Below are 15,686 nucleotides of genomic sequence, written 5' to 3'. Positions count from 1 at the left end.
ATGTCAACTCCAAAACTAAGAAAATAAAACTTTCCTCATGGTGAGATACTGCTAGGGTTGAGTATTGTTCAATAATAGTCATTATTTGTTCATCGGAATTGAATTGTTCATTGGAATTTAAAGTGATTCCCTGTGTGCGGCAGTATATGGATCGTAGGCACATGCAGAAGGCTGGGTGGAAGCAAATGAGGATGCTCATCATCATTATGTGTTTGACTCACATTTTTGGCATTCGTGGGGTGCAGGATGGTAGTAACTGAGAAGGAATGGAAAGGGTTGGGTAATTGCATAGGCATACACAACCAGACCTCCTCCTGTGATACAAAAGCAGCTGGAGGAGCAGTCCTGGTTTCGCTGCTTTCGTGCACTGTAATTGGTGGATTATTCAGAGACTGACCATACCACAACAGCCAAAATGATGAATGCTTGATGTAAATGGTTTGACTGATTTTCTTAGGTTTGCTACCTAAAAACACGTTTGGTGAACCATCTATGGCTTTCTTAATGTCAAGATTGGTAAAACTGTTTTGAAAACAATGCGTGAACCCCGTAATTGGGTTTGAGGCACATCTGTTTCTTGCCTGCATTGCGCATGAGGGCATCGGGCGTGTAATTTCACGACACACAAGAGTAAAAGAAAAACAAACTTGGCTGCCACTTTTCGTGAAATTTGCCCCGAGGTCCCTGCAGACGCTAATGACTGTTTTAATTGAAAAGTGTCTTTTTGAGGAGCGAAAATTTCTTGAAGTACAAGAATGTTGTTTTCATTCTTTGATCTTCTCTGGCCTGCCCTCTCTTTTCTTTCATTCCCTGATTTTTTTTTTTTTTTTTTTCTTCCCCCTCTTCTCTCCCCTATGGGGTAGTCCCCTAATGCAGAGCAAGAGGTTGAGGCGGGCTGGTTTCCTCCAGCCCGCCTCAGCTTCTTAGTCCCGCCTCACTTGTTTACATTCCTCTGCCCTTATTTGGAGAACTCAAGGTCCCCCCTCGCCACCACCCCAGCCCTCCCTCTTCCCTTGTATAGAGTGCAAACACCTTCCTGGCAGTGAAAGAAAGCAGGGCCAACTTATTCGAAGTCTCTGAATTTGCCCGTTACGATTACCTGCGTGTTAAAAGCAATGTCTGCTCCTCTGTGCATTCATCGCCTGTTCAGCTCTTCAAGTTTTATTTCACCGGAGGCTGGGATTGTCTTGTTTGCTTACCTGGCAGGGACAGTGAAGGTAAGAGATTTTATTCTGCAGCCAAATGGGTGGCCACGAAGGAGGAGGCAAGGTGTGGGGGGGTGGTGATGATGAGAGGGATTGATGAAGAAAGATGGCTAGTATTCAGATTCAAACCTGCTTAAACCTTAGTAGAAGGAATTTCCACTAAGACTGGGGGGGAAAAAATCCCAGCAGCACATGCCTGAAAGCAATTTTAAAAAGTGCATTTTGTGTGACGGGAGGGACAAGTCATGCAGAGAGAGGGAGGGGGGCTTTTATCATGCATGTCTGGCATTCAAATCCTCTGGTTGTGGATTGACTGAAAAGCAAGTACTTTAAAGCAGTAGGCTAAGGAAGAATTGTAGGAGTCATGTTCCCTGCTCTCTTTTGTTGTAGCGGAGGGAGAGTGACAGTGAGACGGCAGTTCTGCTTACTTGGCAACATTGTTCCCTCACCCTTGGAATTCAACTCCAGACCTCATTTTGCAAGATGTCTAGCATGGCTGAAACCAGATTTTTCTATTGTCGTGCATGCCGTGATTTAGCTCGGCCTTTCAAAATGACTGACCTCTTGAGATTTATCTGTTACTTCTGAGGATTAAGGAGCTTGTTTGGACATATGCTGAGGGTCAAGGGGCAAGAGCGAGGGAGTTGGGTGGCTTCATCACAGCTGGGTGAGGAATGCAGGGGTCAGAGAAGATCCACAGCTGTCCGACTGTTGCAGCAGCAGATAGAAGACTTCACATCTCATATATAATCTATATAATGAAGAACACCTTTTGCCTGTTATACACGCTACTCTACTACTGCTACTACTAAACAAGCACTCTAACAGTTGGCCTATTGGGAATGGATGAGTGGAATATCTTTAGTTGAAGTAAGTTTAGATTACAGAAAAAATATGTGGTTGAGCCTACATAACATTACACTTTTTTCCCCAACACATCTAATTTAATGGCTTGTCTCAGTTCAGTATTATAAGTCACATCTCTCTCTTCTCGTACTCTGTGTTGTAGTCTCTGTTGTCATGGTCATGTGAGGCGTGAGTGTTTGGCGTCTGTAGCGAGTCTTCTAGTTAACAGAGTCTTCTCTTGTCTGTGGTTTCTTGTCCCGTTTGTGAGTCTCTGCTGTTTGTGCGTCTCTGTGTGTGCCCATACCAGCTGACTGTATGAAGCGCCGCATCTCTTCTGTTTTGCAGCACCACGATCTCAAGGCCTAACACAGGACAGGACGGCAAACAAGAGGAGCCCCACCAGAGGAGACGTCGCGCTGGCCCAAGGGCCGCGCACAACCTCCGCAACCTCTAGCCCTGACCACAGTGACCACGCTCTCTCTGTCAGCAGTGACTCAGGCTTATCTAGCACTTCCCTGTGGGCGGACAAACCCACACCTGTCGCCAGCGCTACCACCACCACCATCTCCGTCAAAGCTAACCAGGGACCAAGTCAGCAGGAAAAGGTCCAGCTAAAGCGCCTCCTGAGTGGTTTTGGCCTTGAGGATCCGTCACTGGAGGAGATGACTGACGAAGGCTCTAGAGTGGGCGTCCAGCAGGTAGTCCCAGCGCAGGTGCACATCAATGGAGACCCACAAACCCGAGAAAGGGAAACAGACATTCTTGATGATGAAGTCATTACAGGTCACGATCTGCACAGTGTGGACAGCTTAGGAACCTTGTCGTCATCGTGCCACAAGAGCAGCCAGAACTCCCTGCTGTCAGATGGCTTTGGGAGTCCCGGAGGAGAGGAACAGCAAAGCCAAAGCCAGCACCACATCCACCATGTCGCACCTCATCCTATCGAGGACTATGAGAGATCTTATGCTGAGGCTAGAAGGGGCTGTTTGAGCTACAGGAGCAACTCTATAGCCTCCTCTAATCCCAGCAATGCCCCTGTACCCCAGCAGCATGTCTACAGACAGGGAAGCTATTCCACACAGTCCTGGGTTCGGCAGCAGCAAATGGTTGCCGCGCAACACTTTACCTATATGCCAGAGGATGGAAACGATGCAGATCGATTCCACCGGAACAAGCAGGGTGGTAGTCTACCTAAAGCAGGCCTGCCCACTGAACCACAGGGCCTTACCAGGGACTTCGCAGCAGATCTTATTAGAAACGCAGCACCCCACAAAGAACAAACGTCGATAAACAACAACAATAACAACAAACGGGATGAGGAGTTCAAATCTCTCACGAAGGACATCGACAACTCCATCGACCAGCTCAATCAGCTGATCATGGATCTGGATCCCACGTTTGTGCCAAGCCACGGCAGCTCCATTAAGAGAAAAGGTGGAACCCCGGTTAACGGCTCGGTCGGCAAATGTTCAAACGGCATCAACCTCAGATTCAGCGATAATAACTCAGCAGACCTGAAAAGCACACAGCAGACAGGTAAGATAGTCAGTCTGGGTGTGGTGGTGGTGGTGGTGGTGATGATGGTGTTGATGTGGTGTTGTCCTGGAAAAAAACGTGTGACTAATCTCAGACAGGGAAGTTGTTTGCAAATAAACACAGAAAAAATATATATAAGCAGCAAGACCTATTTCATCCCAAGTTGTTTTTCTCCAGCACCATCAGCTTTTCTTCCACTTCACTGAAGAGCGAACATAACAAAGCACACCTTCTCTCCCCTTCCCACCTGGCGTGTTTTAGTGGCAGAAATAGCAGGGTTGTTGCCAGGTTTTCAGATGTTTTCAGATATTTTCTGAGGAAAGAGCGCTGTCCTGACTTGTTTTTAGCTGTGTGCTTAGCTATCTGAGGGCGGGATCGGTGTGGTACATGAAGACAGACAGAGCAGCTTTCGTCCTCTCTTCTGAACCTTACCGTCTCAGTGTTTGTTAATAGAGATTTCATCGTGTGCACACAGATATGTCCACAATCAGTGACTATCGTGCACTGAAAGCTCATTGTTGTGTATAGATGTTCAAAGCACCACATTTGAAATGTGCACTTCATTCCTACATTTAACATTAATCATCTTTATTGCGTGCCGGTTGTAGTCAGCATCACGCTTCGATCTTTTCTTTTGAGTTCTTATCCATGATTCTGTGATGCTGAAGAATCTGCTTTGATTGTTGTTAGACTTGCTGAGCAAACACGGGTTATGCAACACGATGGCTATAGTATCTACAACGATAAAGTTATTTCCTCTTTCTTCAAGTTGAAACTGATTCCTGGAGTCATGCTGAGGTTCTTGAAAAGCTGCAAAAGAATTCACATCATCTCCTTCCGTACCTCTCTGCTTCTGTCTACATCTCTATATTTTAATAGAGCCTAACATTTCTGATAAATATATTCAGAAACCAGAAAAAAAAATACAGCATTTTTTAAATTAAAATGCAACATTTTTATTCATTTAGTGCAATTTTAGTAAAAACTTGTAATGCAGAGGTAATTCAGAAAGCTATCTACGTGGATAAATCACAGCATGTATGCGTGGTTGTAGGAGGGGGGTGCAAAATAGGGAGGCCTGAGGAATTTCCAGAAGAGAAACAAGTCAGCCCGCAGGCGATGTTTCTTTCCGTTTGATTCAACAGGCATACCTGTCTGCACATATCCACTACATGGGTGCACCATTCCAAGTAAAAAAAAAAAATGCCAAAGGCGCTAACGTTTCTAATTTGCAAATAACCTGTGGGAAGCATAAGAGTGTTTGTTTATAAAAGTTCGTCACGATATAGGATATCTAATTAAAGTTCATGCTTTGGGCCTTGTTTTTTGCACTTTCGAAGTTGCACCTAGGATCTATGCAGCTAGACGTCTTTTTTGCTTGTGTTCATCATGTTATTGCTTGTAGCTTCCACACTGTTACTCTTTTAGGCATTACACTAGCTGTTGCGCCTTTTAACTTCGTTAAAAGGTGTAAAAAGAATATTAGGGCTATGGAGAGAAGTTATGTTTTTTTGCTTATAGTGTTAACTAAAAATGATCATCTGGAATTCATTATTAGCCTGGTCAAGTGACAAGCAACATGAGAAGGCATTCATAAACATAATTCCAACATGGCACGAACTGCCTTATCGGTTATTGTCTAGGTATCCCTCCACAATACTGTAGATAATGTATTATACTTCCCATCTCATCCTTACTCTTGAAGTCATGATAGGTTGCAGAAATAATGGTCGACATGGTACATTTTTCCACGAACACGATCGAGCTGTTTTTTGTTTGGTCGTAAGCAGAGAGTGCTTGCTAGCGCTGTCCTTAGACGTTAAACGTGACAAAACTATTGAGGAAAAAACGCCGCATATATATTGTTTATCATGACTCTGGTTTTACATGGCCTATCAACACAATTTAAAAACTGGTATATATCACATTATTGCTTTGTCATCTTAAAGTGGTCGTGTGATTGGCTTACCACGACTAATATATTCTTCCTCAGTCAAACAGCAGCACTCATGCGATTGTTTTGCCCCTTAGCTCCAGGTGTTGTGCCAAAAAGTGATCATCTGCCAGAAAGTGATTGCCGTCCGCGGGAGCGCGCGCAGCTGCTGAAAGCTGTAGCGCCCAGATTACTTACGTAGTCAGCTACTTCCATGCAACTGATATAAGGTGCGGTCACCTGAACACAGCTTCAACCGTCTGTTTGTTGAAAAATAGTAACGCGACCGCATTTTCTTGTTTGTAACGGTAACGCCGCTGTAACGATAGGAATAGTAATTAGTTAGATTACTCGTTACTGAAAAAAGAAAAGCCGTTATTCCCATCACTGTTAAAGTGGTTTAACAAGCAAAAAAAATCATCTGTAAATGATCAGCTACAAGGACTAGAACATAAGGGAGGGAAAGCAGCCAATGTCCAAAGAAAAACTTTAAAGTCCATATTAGACCATATTACAAATTTGGCCGCCTAGAACAAAAAATATAAAGAAATAAGGGGTGGCACAAGAGTTTTGCAAAGTACTCTACATAGACCTGCAGTAAGAAGAAATAATGTCATCTATGAATACAGCTCTGTCTGTGTCATCTGTAGATCAGACAAAGTGATTAATGAGGCCAGGCATTAGCATTCTTCAGGCCTGAGAGGTCAGAACTCACTGGGAGGGCTCAAATTAACACCCTGGTGCTGAGTGGCCACACTCTTCAGAACAGTCACAACACTGAACACCCTTCACCCCGAATACACACTGAACACCATCTAGCTAGACCTCCGGCATTCCTCAGCTGTCCACTCAAAACATTACACAAGTGGCAAACCTTTTCACTTTTGTGCATGCCCAAATTCAGGTGTAACACATTCCCAAACTGTTCCACATAAAGCCAAATTAGATTATGATAAATGCAATTGTGTTATCATAATTGACCATAATATCCTATTAGAGCGATTAGAACATGCTGTAGGTATTACAGGTATTGCACTGCAGTGGTTTGTATCATATCTATCTAATAGACTCCAATTTGTGCATGTAAATGGAGAGTCCTCTTCACACACTGAGGTTAATTATGGAGTTCCACAGGGTTCAGTGCTAGGACCAATTCTGTTTACATTATACATGCTTCCCCTAGGCAGCATCATTAGAAGACATAGCATACATTTTCACTGCTATGCAGATGACACCCAGCTCTATCTGTCCATGAAGCCAGATAACACACACCAATTAGTTAAACTGCAGGAATGTCTTAAAGACATAAAGACTTGGATGGCCACTAACTTTCTGCTTCTCAACTCAGATAAAACTGAGGTCATTGTACTCGGCGCTGAAAAGCTTAGAAATATGGTATCTAACCAGATTCTTACTCTGGATGGCATTACCTTGGCCTCCAGTAACACTGTGAGGAACCTTGGAGTCATTTTTGACCAGGATATGTCCTTCAACGCACATATTAAACAAATATGTAAGACTGCGTTCTTCCATTTGCGCAACATCTCTAAAATTAGAAATATCCTGTCTCAGAGTGACGCTGAAAAACTAGTTCATGCATTTATTACTTCCAGGCTGGACTACTGCAATTCATTATTATCAGGATGTCCAAAAAACTCACTGAAAAGCCTTCAGTTAATCCAAAATGCTGCAGCAAGAGCACTGACAGGGACTAGAAAGAGAGAGCATATTTCTCCTGTTTTGGCTTCCCTTCATTGGCTTCCTGTTAAATCCAGAATTGAATTCAAAATCCTGCTCCTCACATACAAGGTCTTAAATAATCAGGCCCCATCTTATCTTAATGACCTTGTAGTACCATATCACCCTATTAGAGCACTTCGCTCTCGCTCTGCAGGCCTACTTGTTGTTCCTAGAGTATTTAAAAGTAGAATGGGAGGGAGAGCCTTCAGTTTTCAGGCCCCTCTTCTGTGGAACCAGCTTCCAGTTTGGATTCGGGAGACAGACACTATCTCTACTTTTAAGATTAGGCTTAAAACTTTCCTTTTTGCTAAAGCATATAGTTAGGGCTGGACCAGGTGACCCTGAATCCTCCCTTAGTTATGCTGCAATAGATGTAGGCTGCCGGGGGATTCCCATGATGCATTGAGTTTTTCCTTTCCAGTCACCTTTCTCACTCACTATGTATTAACAGACCTCTCTGTATTGAATCATATCTGTTATTAATCTCTGTCTCTCTTCCACAGTATGTCTTTATCCTGTCTTCCTTCTCTCACCCCAACCGGTCGCAGCAGATGGCCGCCCCTCCCTGAGCCTGGTTCTGCCGGAGGTTTCTTCCTGTTAAAAGGGAGTTTTTCCTTCCCACTGTCGCCAAAGTGCTTGCTCATAGGGGGTCATATGATTGTTGGGCTTTTCTCTGTATCTATGAAGCGCCTTGAGGCGACATTTGTTGTGATTTGGCGCTATATAAATAAAATTGAATTGAATTGAAATTGAATAATATATAGTTATTCCTGTGCTATACTGTGTCTGATTTAAGAAGTCTAAGTAAGATGTAATTAAAAACTAACAACATGACAGAGGTGAAGACTGGAGGTTCCATTAAACTGCTTTGATATTGAAGAAATTTGCCATTTGATTCATTGTAATCAGAAAAAAGTGTTAGAAATACCGTGATTACTCTGTGTAACCATACTGCTTCAAAAAGTTTTTTAGGAATTCAGTTTAGACAAACCCTGTCTGCACTGTGCGTACTTTCCTCAAAGGTACCAAAGGTCAAAGCACCACTGTTTCTCATTGGTGTCTTTAAGGCACTTCACTTCCTTGAAAGCAGTGATGCATGTAAATCTGTTAACATTTAATGACCTTCTTGCTACTGTCTACCTGTGTGTATGCAGCTGTCCAATCCAGTGAAGGACGAGTGGGCATAACACGGACTCTGAGTTGCCAAGGAAGGGACGTCATAGATCATTCAGGCTTCTGTAACTCAAGATGGGCTGACACAGAGGAGTACAGAGGCCAGCGGAGATGTCCCCCCTGTGTGCCACAGTCCCAGGTAGATACAGCACATGTGTGCAGTATATTTAAATGACCTCTTTCACTCTTAACTTTCAGTTCCGGTTATACATACGTGTGTAATGTTTGTTTCAGCATTCCATATTGTGTCGAAGTGACAGTGCGGATTACAGATCCAACGGCCCAGATGTAGATAATAGTGACATACCTCCACCCACTCCTGCATTCCCCATCTCTCCACCAACACCTTATGGTGAGTACACTGCAGTTCAGTTTTCATACATGCACTAAAGGCCTTAGGGAGATGTTTGCAATAATCTAGATGCCTACCGCCATAGACGAATTAGAATAAGGATCAACCAGCCCTCTGATACAAATGCAGTTTGGCACCCATGTGAATTCCACCTGTGTCTGCTTGTTCAGTGTGAGAATAACATAATATTCACAGCAAGCAAGTTATGGTCTGTTCCCTGCCTGCTGGACGCTTTACTCAGATGCACCCCTCACCCAATCCATTACTTCCAGGATTGAGAATGTGACTGATTTGTGTCGTGTGCTCCATGTGAATACAGGCAGCGGTGGGCGATGATCCTACCAGCGTGGGGAAACAGCTTATTTGTCTCTGTAACTGTCACCGGATTTCTCAGCACAGTTGATAATGTGTGTTGTCCCATGCTCCATGTGCTTTCAGTGAAAAACTTCTTAGAAGTGACTCACAACAGGAATACTCCATCTCCCAGCATGCAATCTTTTGGAGGCTACAGAACCGACCACGGTGGGTTCTTCAAAGTTCTTCAAACTGAGCTTGTTTTTGGTTTTTTTGTCCATTTTCTGAGAAATTAAAATGAAATGACAGAAAAACAACACATCCATGCAAACAATAATAATATAGATGTATGTTTTTTAGCATGTTTTCATTACAAAAGAGACAGGACAGGCATTTTCTGCGTTATATTATAATTATGCTTGCATTGTTTTCTGTGCAGTATCAGCAGTTTTGAGACAGATGGTAAAAGTTGTCTCGAAAGCAGGGAGATTCCTAACCATTGTCTGCCCTTCATGGTTGGTTTTTAAAGAATGTCTGCATGGTCACGACCTGCACAGAAAACCCCTTTTTTGGGACATAACTGTGTTGTTTTTTTATATTAAAATCTTTTTTTTCTTTTTTCTTCATGTTTTTCTTGTTTTTCTTTGGTCTTTATCCAGTGCAGAAAAAAAACCCAGACTGTGAGATTGTTTTTAGAGACGGATGGATGGAGTTTAAGAAAGAGTGCATTTATAGCACTTTGTTGCTACAGGCCTGGTGGACTTTCCAGAATTCTTAAATGTTACCTTTTTTTATATTTACTCTTTGTCATAGAGCTCTCTCAAAACTATGAAACTGATTTAAACGTCAATCTAAAGTCTGGTGTTTGATCCAAAATGGAGATAAAATAGATCAAACTCGTTTGTTTCCATATAGATCTACAGTATGTCTAAAGGTTGTAGGTCCTGGGAGCAGATCTGTGCCCCTGCTGTGCCTCTTACTACCTCAGATATTCAGGCAAGAATCGCTGCATTCAGCCCTGCCACATCTCCATGGTTACTGTGGGTCAGGAAGCATGGCACAAGAAAAACAACTTCTCCTCCCCATGAAAGTGTCTCTGTGTATACAAGCGGAAATGGGGACAAGAAGAAACCAGTTACTCTTTCAGCTTTGCACCTCTTGTTTCCATAAACCCAGAGAAAACCTGCCTGCAAAGACACAGTTTGAGTTTTTGGGGATGTCAGTGTGCCCAGACTGACTGAAATAAAGCTTTAGGTAATTGTTGGTGTAGGCGTTTAATTTGTAGCTACCGTTAAGTCTTATTTGCTGAACACCTGGGTGGGTATAAGGCCATATGAACAGTTCTGGTTACATTTCAACTACAATTGTAAGTATTTGTTACTTGAATGAACACCAACCGTTTCCCCCTGGGATTTATTTCACGTGTTGCAGAAATTTTCTTTTAAACTTTTCAGAGTTGCTTTTTTTTTTTTTTTCAGCTTTTCTCTCCATACTTATCCCTGCTTATGTTTATGTTCTTTTAAAATTATAAAATGCATACCTTGACTCAGACTCTGTGCAGAAATGTGCTTTCTAACATTCTGTATTTGGTCTTACACAGAACCCAGGGAATATTCAGAGATCAACCATTTCGGAGTGGAGAGTTTGCCAGACCCCTCCATTAACTGCCACAGGACACAAAGTTCCTCATACTCTGCCTCTATTGTTGGGAGCCTTCAGCAGACAGACAGGTAGAGCTCTGACTTACACAAAAACTCCAAGCACCCTTTTTTTTTTTTAGATACTGTGTTAACACCAGCAGTAATAAAATGCTCTGTTAATCTGTTTTTCTCCCCAGTTCAAACAAGAACCAGCACTGGCCAGAGCATCCTGTCCTGAGCCACCACTCCTTTTTGAGTAGCTACCCCTCTGCAAGACAACCTCTGCCGCACTCCGTGTCACTGGACTATGGCCACCACTCTCCTCCCCTTAACCACCCCCACATCCACCCTGCCCCGAATGCTCACAGCTCTCCTCGAAGCAACCAGCGCAGCCGTATAGCTAACTGTGCTCTCAACCGTAGTCCTGCTCAAAGCTTTGAGGAACAGGATGACTCATGTCTCGGCTATGGCGCAGACTGTCCAAACCTGGACAGGGATCTTTTACCCTCAATGGATGGGCAGAATCAGTTAGCACAAATGCAGCCTCCACTTCTGCCTGAAAAGAAGAGGACATCAGATGGGGAGCATTCGCTGGGAACAGCCTCTCCAGCCCTCAGTGGATTCTCAAGTCCCCACAGTGGTAGTTCCCTGAGTATTCCTTTCCCTAACATCTTGCCTGACTTGTCAACTCAGACGCCAGGCACAGCCTCACCTCTGCCAGGTAAGCTAGGGTCTGCTAAAGAAACTGAAAGCCTCGTGGGTGTCATACGGCTTGTTGAGTGATTTTTGTTGTTTTCTTTGTCTGTGTATTTTCCAGATGTGCTAGCCAACAAGCAGGTTACTGTAAAATTTGTGCAGGATACATCAAAATTCTGGTACAAGCCAGACATCTCAAGGGATCAAGGTAGGTGCCAAATGTAAACACTTTTTTTGTTAAGAAAATTCACTCATTGTTTCTCTCTCTTCAGCTATTTCTGTCTTGAAAGACAAGGAGCCAGGCTGCTTTATTGTGCGGGACAGCCACTCCTTCAGGGGGGCCTACGGTCTGGCTATGAAGGTGGCTACACCCCCTCCCTCAGTTCTTCAGCAGAACAAAAAAGGTATGGTACATGTGGGTGATTAAAAGACCGCATGAGCACTTCAACATTTGGGACAGACATATTTGCTGGCTTTTTATGTCTGTGAATAACTTTGCGTAAGACACTGGAAGTGGGTGGAAGCTATTCTAATACAGAAATACCAACAAGCAAAGCAATCCAACACTTAATTTTATTAAATTCAGTTCTGTTCAGTTCAGTTTTATTTATATAGCATCAAATAACAACAACAGTCGCTTTATGGTAAACACTTAGCAACAGTGGAAAGGAAAAACTCCCTTTAAACAAGAAGAAACCTCTGGCAGAAACAGGCTCAGGGAGGGGCGGCCATCTGCTGCGACCAGTTGACCGGTCCTTCTGCTTTGAATAATCGTGCAAAGGTAACCTAAAGCAATATACTTTAAGTGGATCATTCGGGTCAGTTTGTATTTGTATTGTACATAACACATACACAACATACATAAATATCTCAGGGAAATAAACATACATCACAGTATTACAGAATTTCATTGATAGTTAAGATATGAGAGATTGGCCCAGTGGTCTGGACAATCCTGGGAATGGTGCATAGCGTAAGCACAGACAAAGCCATCTTCAGTTACAGCCCACTGTGCGCACCATCACAGTGGAACCTAAGAGTCCCTCTCTCCCTCTGCTTGTGAGTGAACTCCTGTCTTTCTGTTTCTCTCTCCTGGGCATCATCATCACGATGCCAAAGGGACCCCTATTGCCTGATACGCTTAGATGTACAGCTAACGTTTCACTCAATAACAAAAGATGTGCTGGGTCTGTAAACCTGCTATAATCCCAGTGTCTTCTTGTGCAAGTGCACTTTCCCACATACTGTAACTCTCTTTCTGAGAAGTCTGTCAGTCCCTCAACTGAAGTCAAAACAAGATTTTTGTTTGGTCATCAACTTCCTGGTTTGTTGGTTTAGCATAATTAGAAAATAGGCTAAAGTTTTTTTTTCTTTGTTTGTTTCTTTGTTTCTTTGGTAACAAACACGCAGTCTCTAGAGGACTCTGGTCAAACATTCTCTGGATTGTTTCCACATGTAAGGAAGTACTGACCGAGTTACAATACAGACCCAATTTTCTTATTTGGAAAAGGAAAGGAAAAAACACTAAACCCCACACAGTGTGTCAGGAAAAAGTCTGCTTATTCTGAGGGGCACAAAGGATGCCCTTATGCCCTGTCTGCAGTCCTTTCGTGTGCCCCTCTCCCCAATTCACACCTGCCCTTTTGTTTGATTTCACCCTTCTTCAATCCAACAGCACCTGTGACACAAACCATCTCCAGACTTTGAGCTTTGGGTATTGTGACTGCTTATAAGTGTGAAACCCAACCCACTTTGTGGAGCAGGCTTTTCTCCAAGCTTTTGTATCAAGACATTCCTCACATACGATCATCCAGCCCCTTCAGAAGAGCTTCTGTTGAATCATAATCCACCTAATCTCTCTAGAGAATGAATGTAGCAATTTAATGTGTTTGACGCAACACTTAAAGGCTGGGAAATTATGTGTGGTACTGAGATAACTGCTATGAGATGTTATGCAAGTCAGAGTAAGTGTAGAGCAGAGGTTAATTTGTTGGTTTGCATGCCACATGGAGCCCAATTTTATGTGAAGTGGGTCGGAAAAACCTTTCACTATAACTCATATGTCTATGTTCTTTTTTTTCTTTTTGTGTAAAGATGTTTCTGGAAAATGTTTGCATTTCTTGAACTGTCCCTTTACAAGAATGATGATGAACAAGTTTAAATTTTAAAAAGCGCAGTTTTAACAATATGTTTCATTAGCTATGAGTTACTAATGAAAGATCACAAGAGATTTCCATCATCTTTGACTATTTTGGAACTAGTAATTTACTTCTCTGTAATGCAAACAATGAGGAATAGCAGTGCAGACGAGTATTTTTTATTCAGAAAGAAAGAAAAAGTGATAATTAATGACTTCCCTGCAGTTTTCAAACTTGCCATAGGCCAGACAGGATTCTTGGGCACGGCAAGTTTTACACCCCCAATTCTAGATTTTCAAATACAAGAAAGTTTGCTGAAAAGAAAGTATACTATTCTAGCTAGTTACATATTTCTTCTTTCTTTTTCTAACAGGAGGAGATTTGTCCAGTGAATTAGTGCGCCACTTTCTGATTGAGTGCACACAGAAAGGAGTGCGGCTGAAGGGTTGCCCCAATGAGCCATATTTTGGTAAGACTTTTACATGGTTAGCAAACATCAGTGACACCATCTGGATTTTTGGCTACACTACAGAAATTGCATTGTACCACCACCAGTAGAGGGCAGGAAAATTTCATGAACGCCAAATAATGATAGATCATAGACTGTGATAGACTGGAATTTACCCATACAGTGTTTCATGGTTTATGTCTGATTTCTGTGGCATTTTTTGTGCCCCGCTTTCTTCAAATATAGCAACAATTGAATATATATAATCAAATTAAGTGTTCCACTGATGAGAATTTTATTTTATCGTGGTGATAGAAGTTTTTCTCTGTTGTGTTTTTTCTCCTTCTTTCTTTTTTTCTGACAGTTTGCAATTTTTCATGAAATCTTGCATTTTTTTAAAATAAACATGTCATTAACCAAAACAGATTTATAACTAGAATTCTGATTTAATATGGTATTGTTTTACAGGAAGCTTAACCGCATTGGTCTACCAACATTCAATCACTCCTCTGGCCCTGCCCTGTAAACTTATCATACCTGACAAAGGTAGTATTCAAGTTGTGGCTACCAACATCTGCCTCTCTATGTTTAACTGTCTGCCAGCTTAGTGTTTTCATCTGCTGATGTAACTGTTGAGGGCTTTTTTTGCTGGATAATCTCATTGTTTTCTTGTTCGCAGATCCTCTTGAAGATGTCATTGAGAACACCTCGCAATCAGTAACAAACTCTGCCGCTGAGCTGCTAAAACAGGGAGCAGGTAATCAGGTTTCTTATATCAGTTGCTATGAAAAGACACTGTCACAAACAGGTGGCATGACTTCATACGAACGCTGATGCAATCTCTGTGTGCTGTTCTGTTGTAGAAATGAGCCATTTTCCTTGTCCTGTTATTATGCTGCGTGTCACCGAATGCACTCGCTTTGCCGTTATTTGCGTTTTGCAAATCCAAGTGTAATTTTGAACTTGTCTGCTGCTGCAGCCTGTAATGTTTGGTTCCTGGGCTCTGTGGAAATGGAGTCCCTAACGGGTGTCCAGGCAGTGCAGAAGGCCACCACTATGGTCCTGAACTCTAACGCTCCACCAACCTCCACTGTGGTCCACTTCAAAGTTTCTTCTCAGGGAATCACCCTCACTGACAACCAGAGAAAGTGAGTAAACACAGTTTTTGCATTCTTCATATATGCATAGCTTAGCAATTTCTTACCATCATTTTGCTTCTTTTAGGCTCTTTTTCAGGAGGCATTACAATGTCAATACAGTAATATACTGTGCTCTGGACCCTCAAGATAGAAAGTAAGTATTGTTGATTTAATGTCAAAACACATGCCCACTTGCTATTTGTGTTTCACTAGTTAGAGAAGTATGTCAGTTGCATGTGGTGAACGGGTGATGGGTATTTATTTAATATGGTTTTCATTTTTTTGACCACTTAAATCCCTTTTACATTCCATACATTTATATCCCTTTTATTCTCTAAAGTATCTAGGAAAATCCAAATATGGCAAAAGATGAAATTAAATAACTTCATGCAAATCTAATTGACACTTTTGAATGTAAATATTTAGGTGGAAAGCACGATTCAGTGTAGCAAAAATGACACTATTATCCCTTTTTTACTTCCAATAGGTGGAAAAAAGATGGCTGCCCATCAGCAAGGTAAGTAGATAATTATATTTTTGCACAGA

The 15,686-nt window shown here is 42.3% G+C and overlaps 1 protein-coding gene across 2 annotated transcripts in view; it reads left to right on the top strand.

The window, feature by feature from the left end:
• Positions 1-15,686, top strand: part of LOC146497711 (tensin-3-like) — a 33,853-nt gene that overhangs the window by 15,967 nt on the left and 2,200 nt on the right. The window contains exons 13-26 of one of the 2 annotated variants that reach the window (XM_085141834.1): positions 2,397-3,587; positions 8,415-8,572; positions 8,668-8,785; positions 9,224-9,307; positions 10,680-10,809; positions 10,917-11,440; positions 11,537-11,623; positions 11,688-11,819; positions 13,927-14,022; positions 14,470-14,547; positions 14,681-14,758; positions 14,981-15,149; positions 15,226-15,294; positions 15,628-15,657. In XM_085141834.1, coding sequence (XP_084997960.1) covers positions 2,397-3,587; positions 8,415-8,572; positions 8,668-8,785; positions 9,224-9,307; positions 10,680-10,809; positions 10,917-11,440; positions 11,537-11,623; positions 11,688-11,819; positions 13,927-14,022; positions 14,470-14,547; positions 14,681-14,758; positions 14,981-15,149; positions 15,226-15,294; positions 15,628-15,657 — 2,944 coding nt within the window. The remainder of the gene's footprint in view (positions 1-2,396; positions 3,588-8,414; positions 8,573-8,667; positions 8,786-9,223; positions 9,308-10,679; positions 10,810-10,916; positions 11,441-11,536; positions 11,624-11,687; positions 11,820-13,926; positions 14,023-14,469; positions 14,548-14,680; positions 14,759-14,980; positions 15,150-15,225; positions 15,295-15,627; positions 15,658-15,686) is intronic. The other variant, XM_085141835.1, reaches the window with a different exon arrangement.

Source organism: Neolamprologus multifasciatus, chromosome 18 (genome assembly GCF_963576455.1).
Source record: "Neolamprologus multifasciatus chromosome 18, fNeoMul1.2, whole genome shotgun sequence".
Lineage (NCBI taxonomy): Eukaryota > Metazoa > Chordata > Actinopteri > Cichliformes > Cichlidae > Neolamprologus > Neolamprologus multifasciatus.
This window is presented reverse-complemented; position numbering and strand designations above follow the sequence as displayed.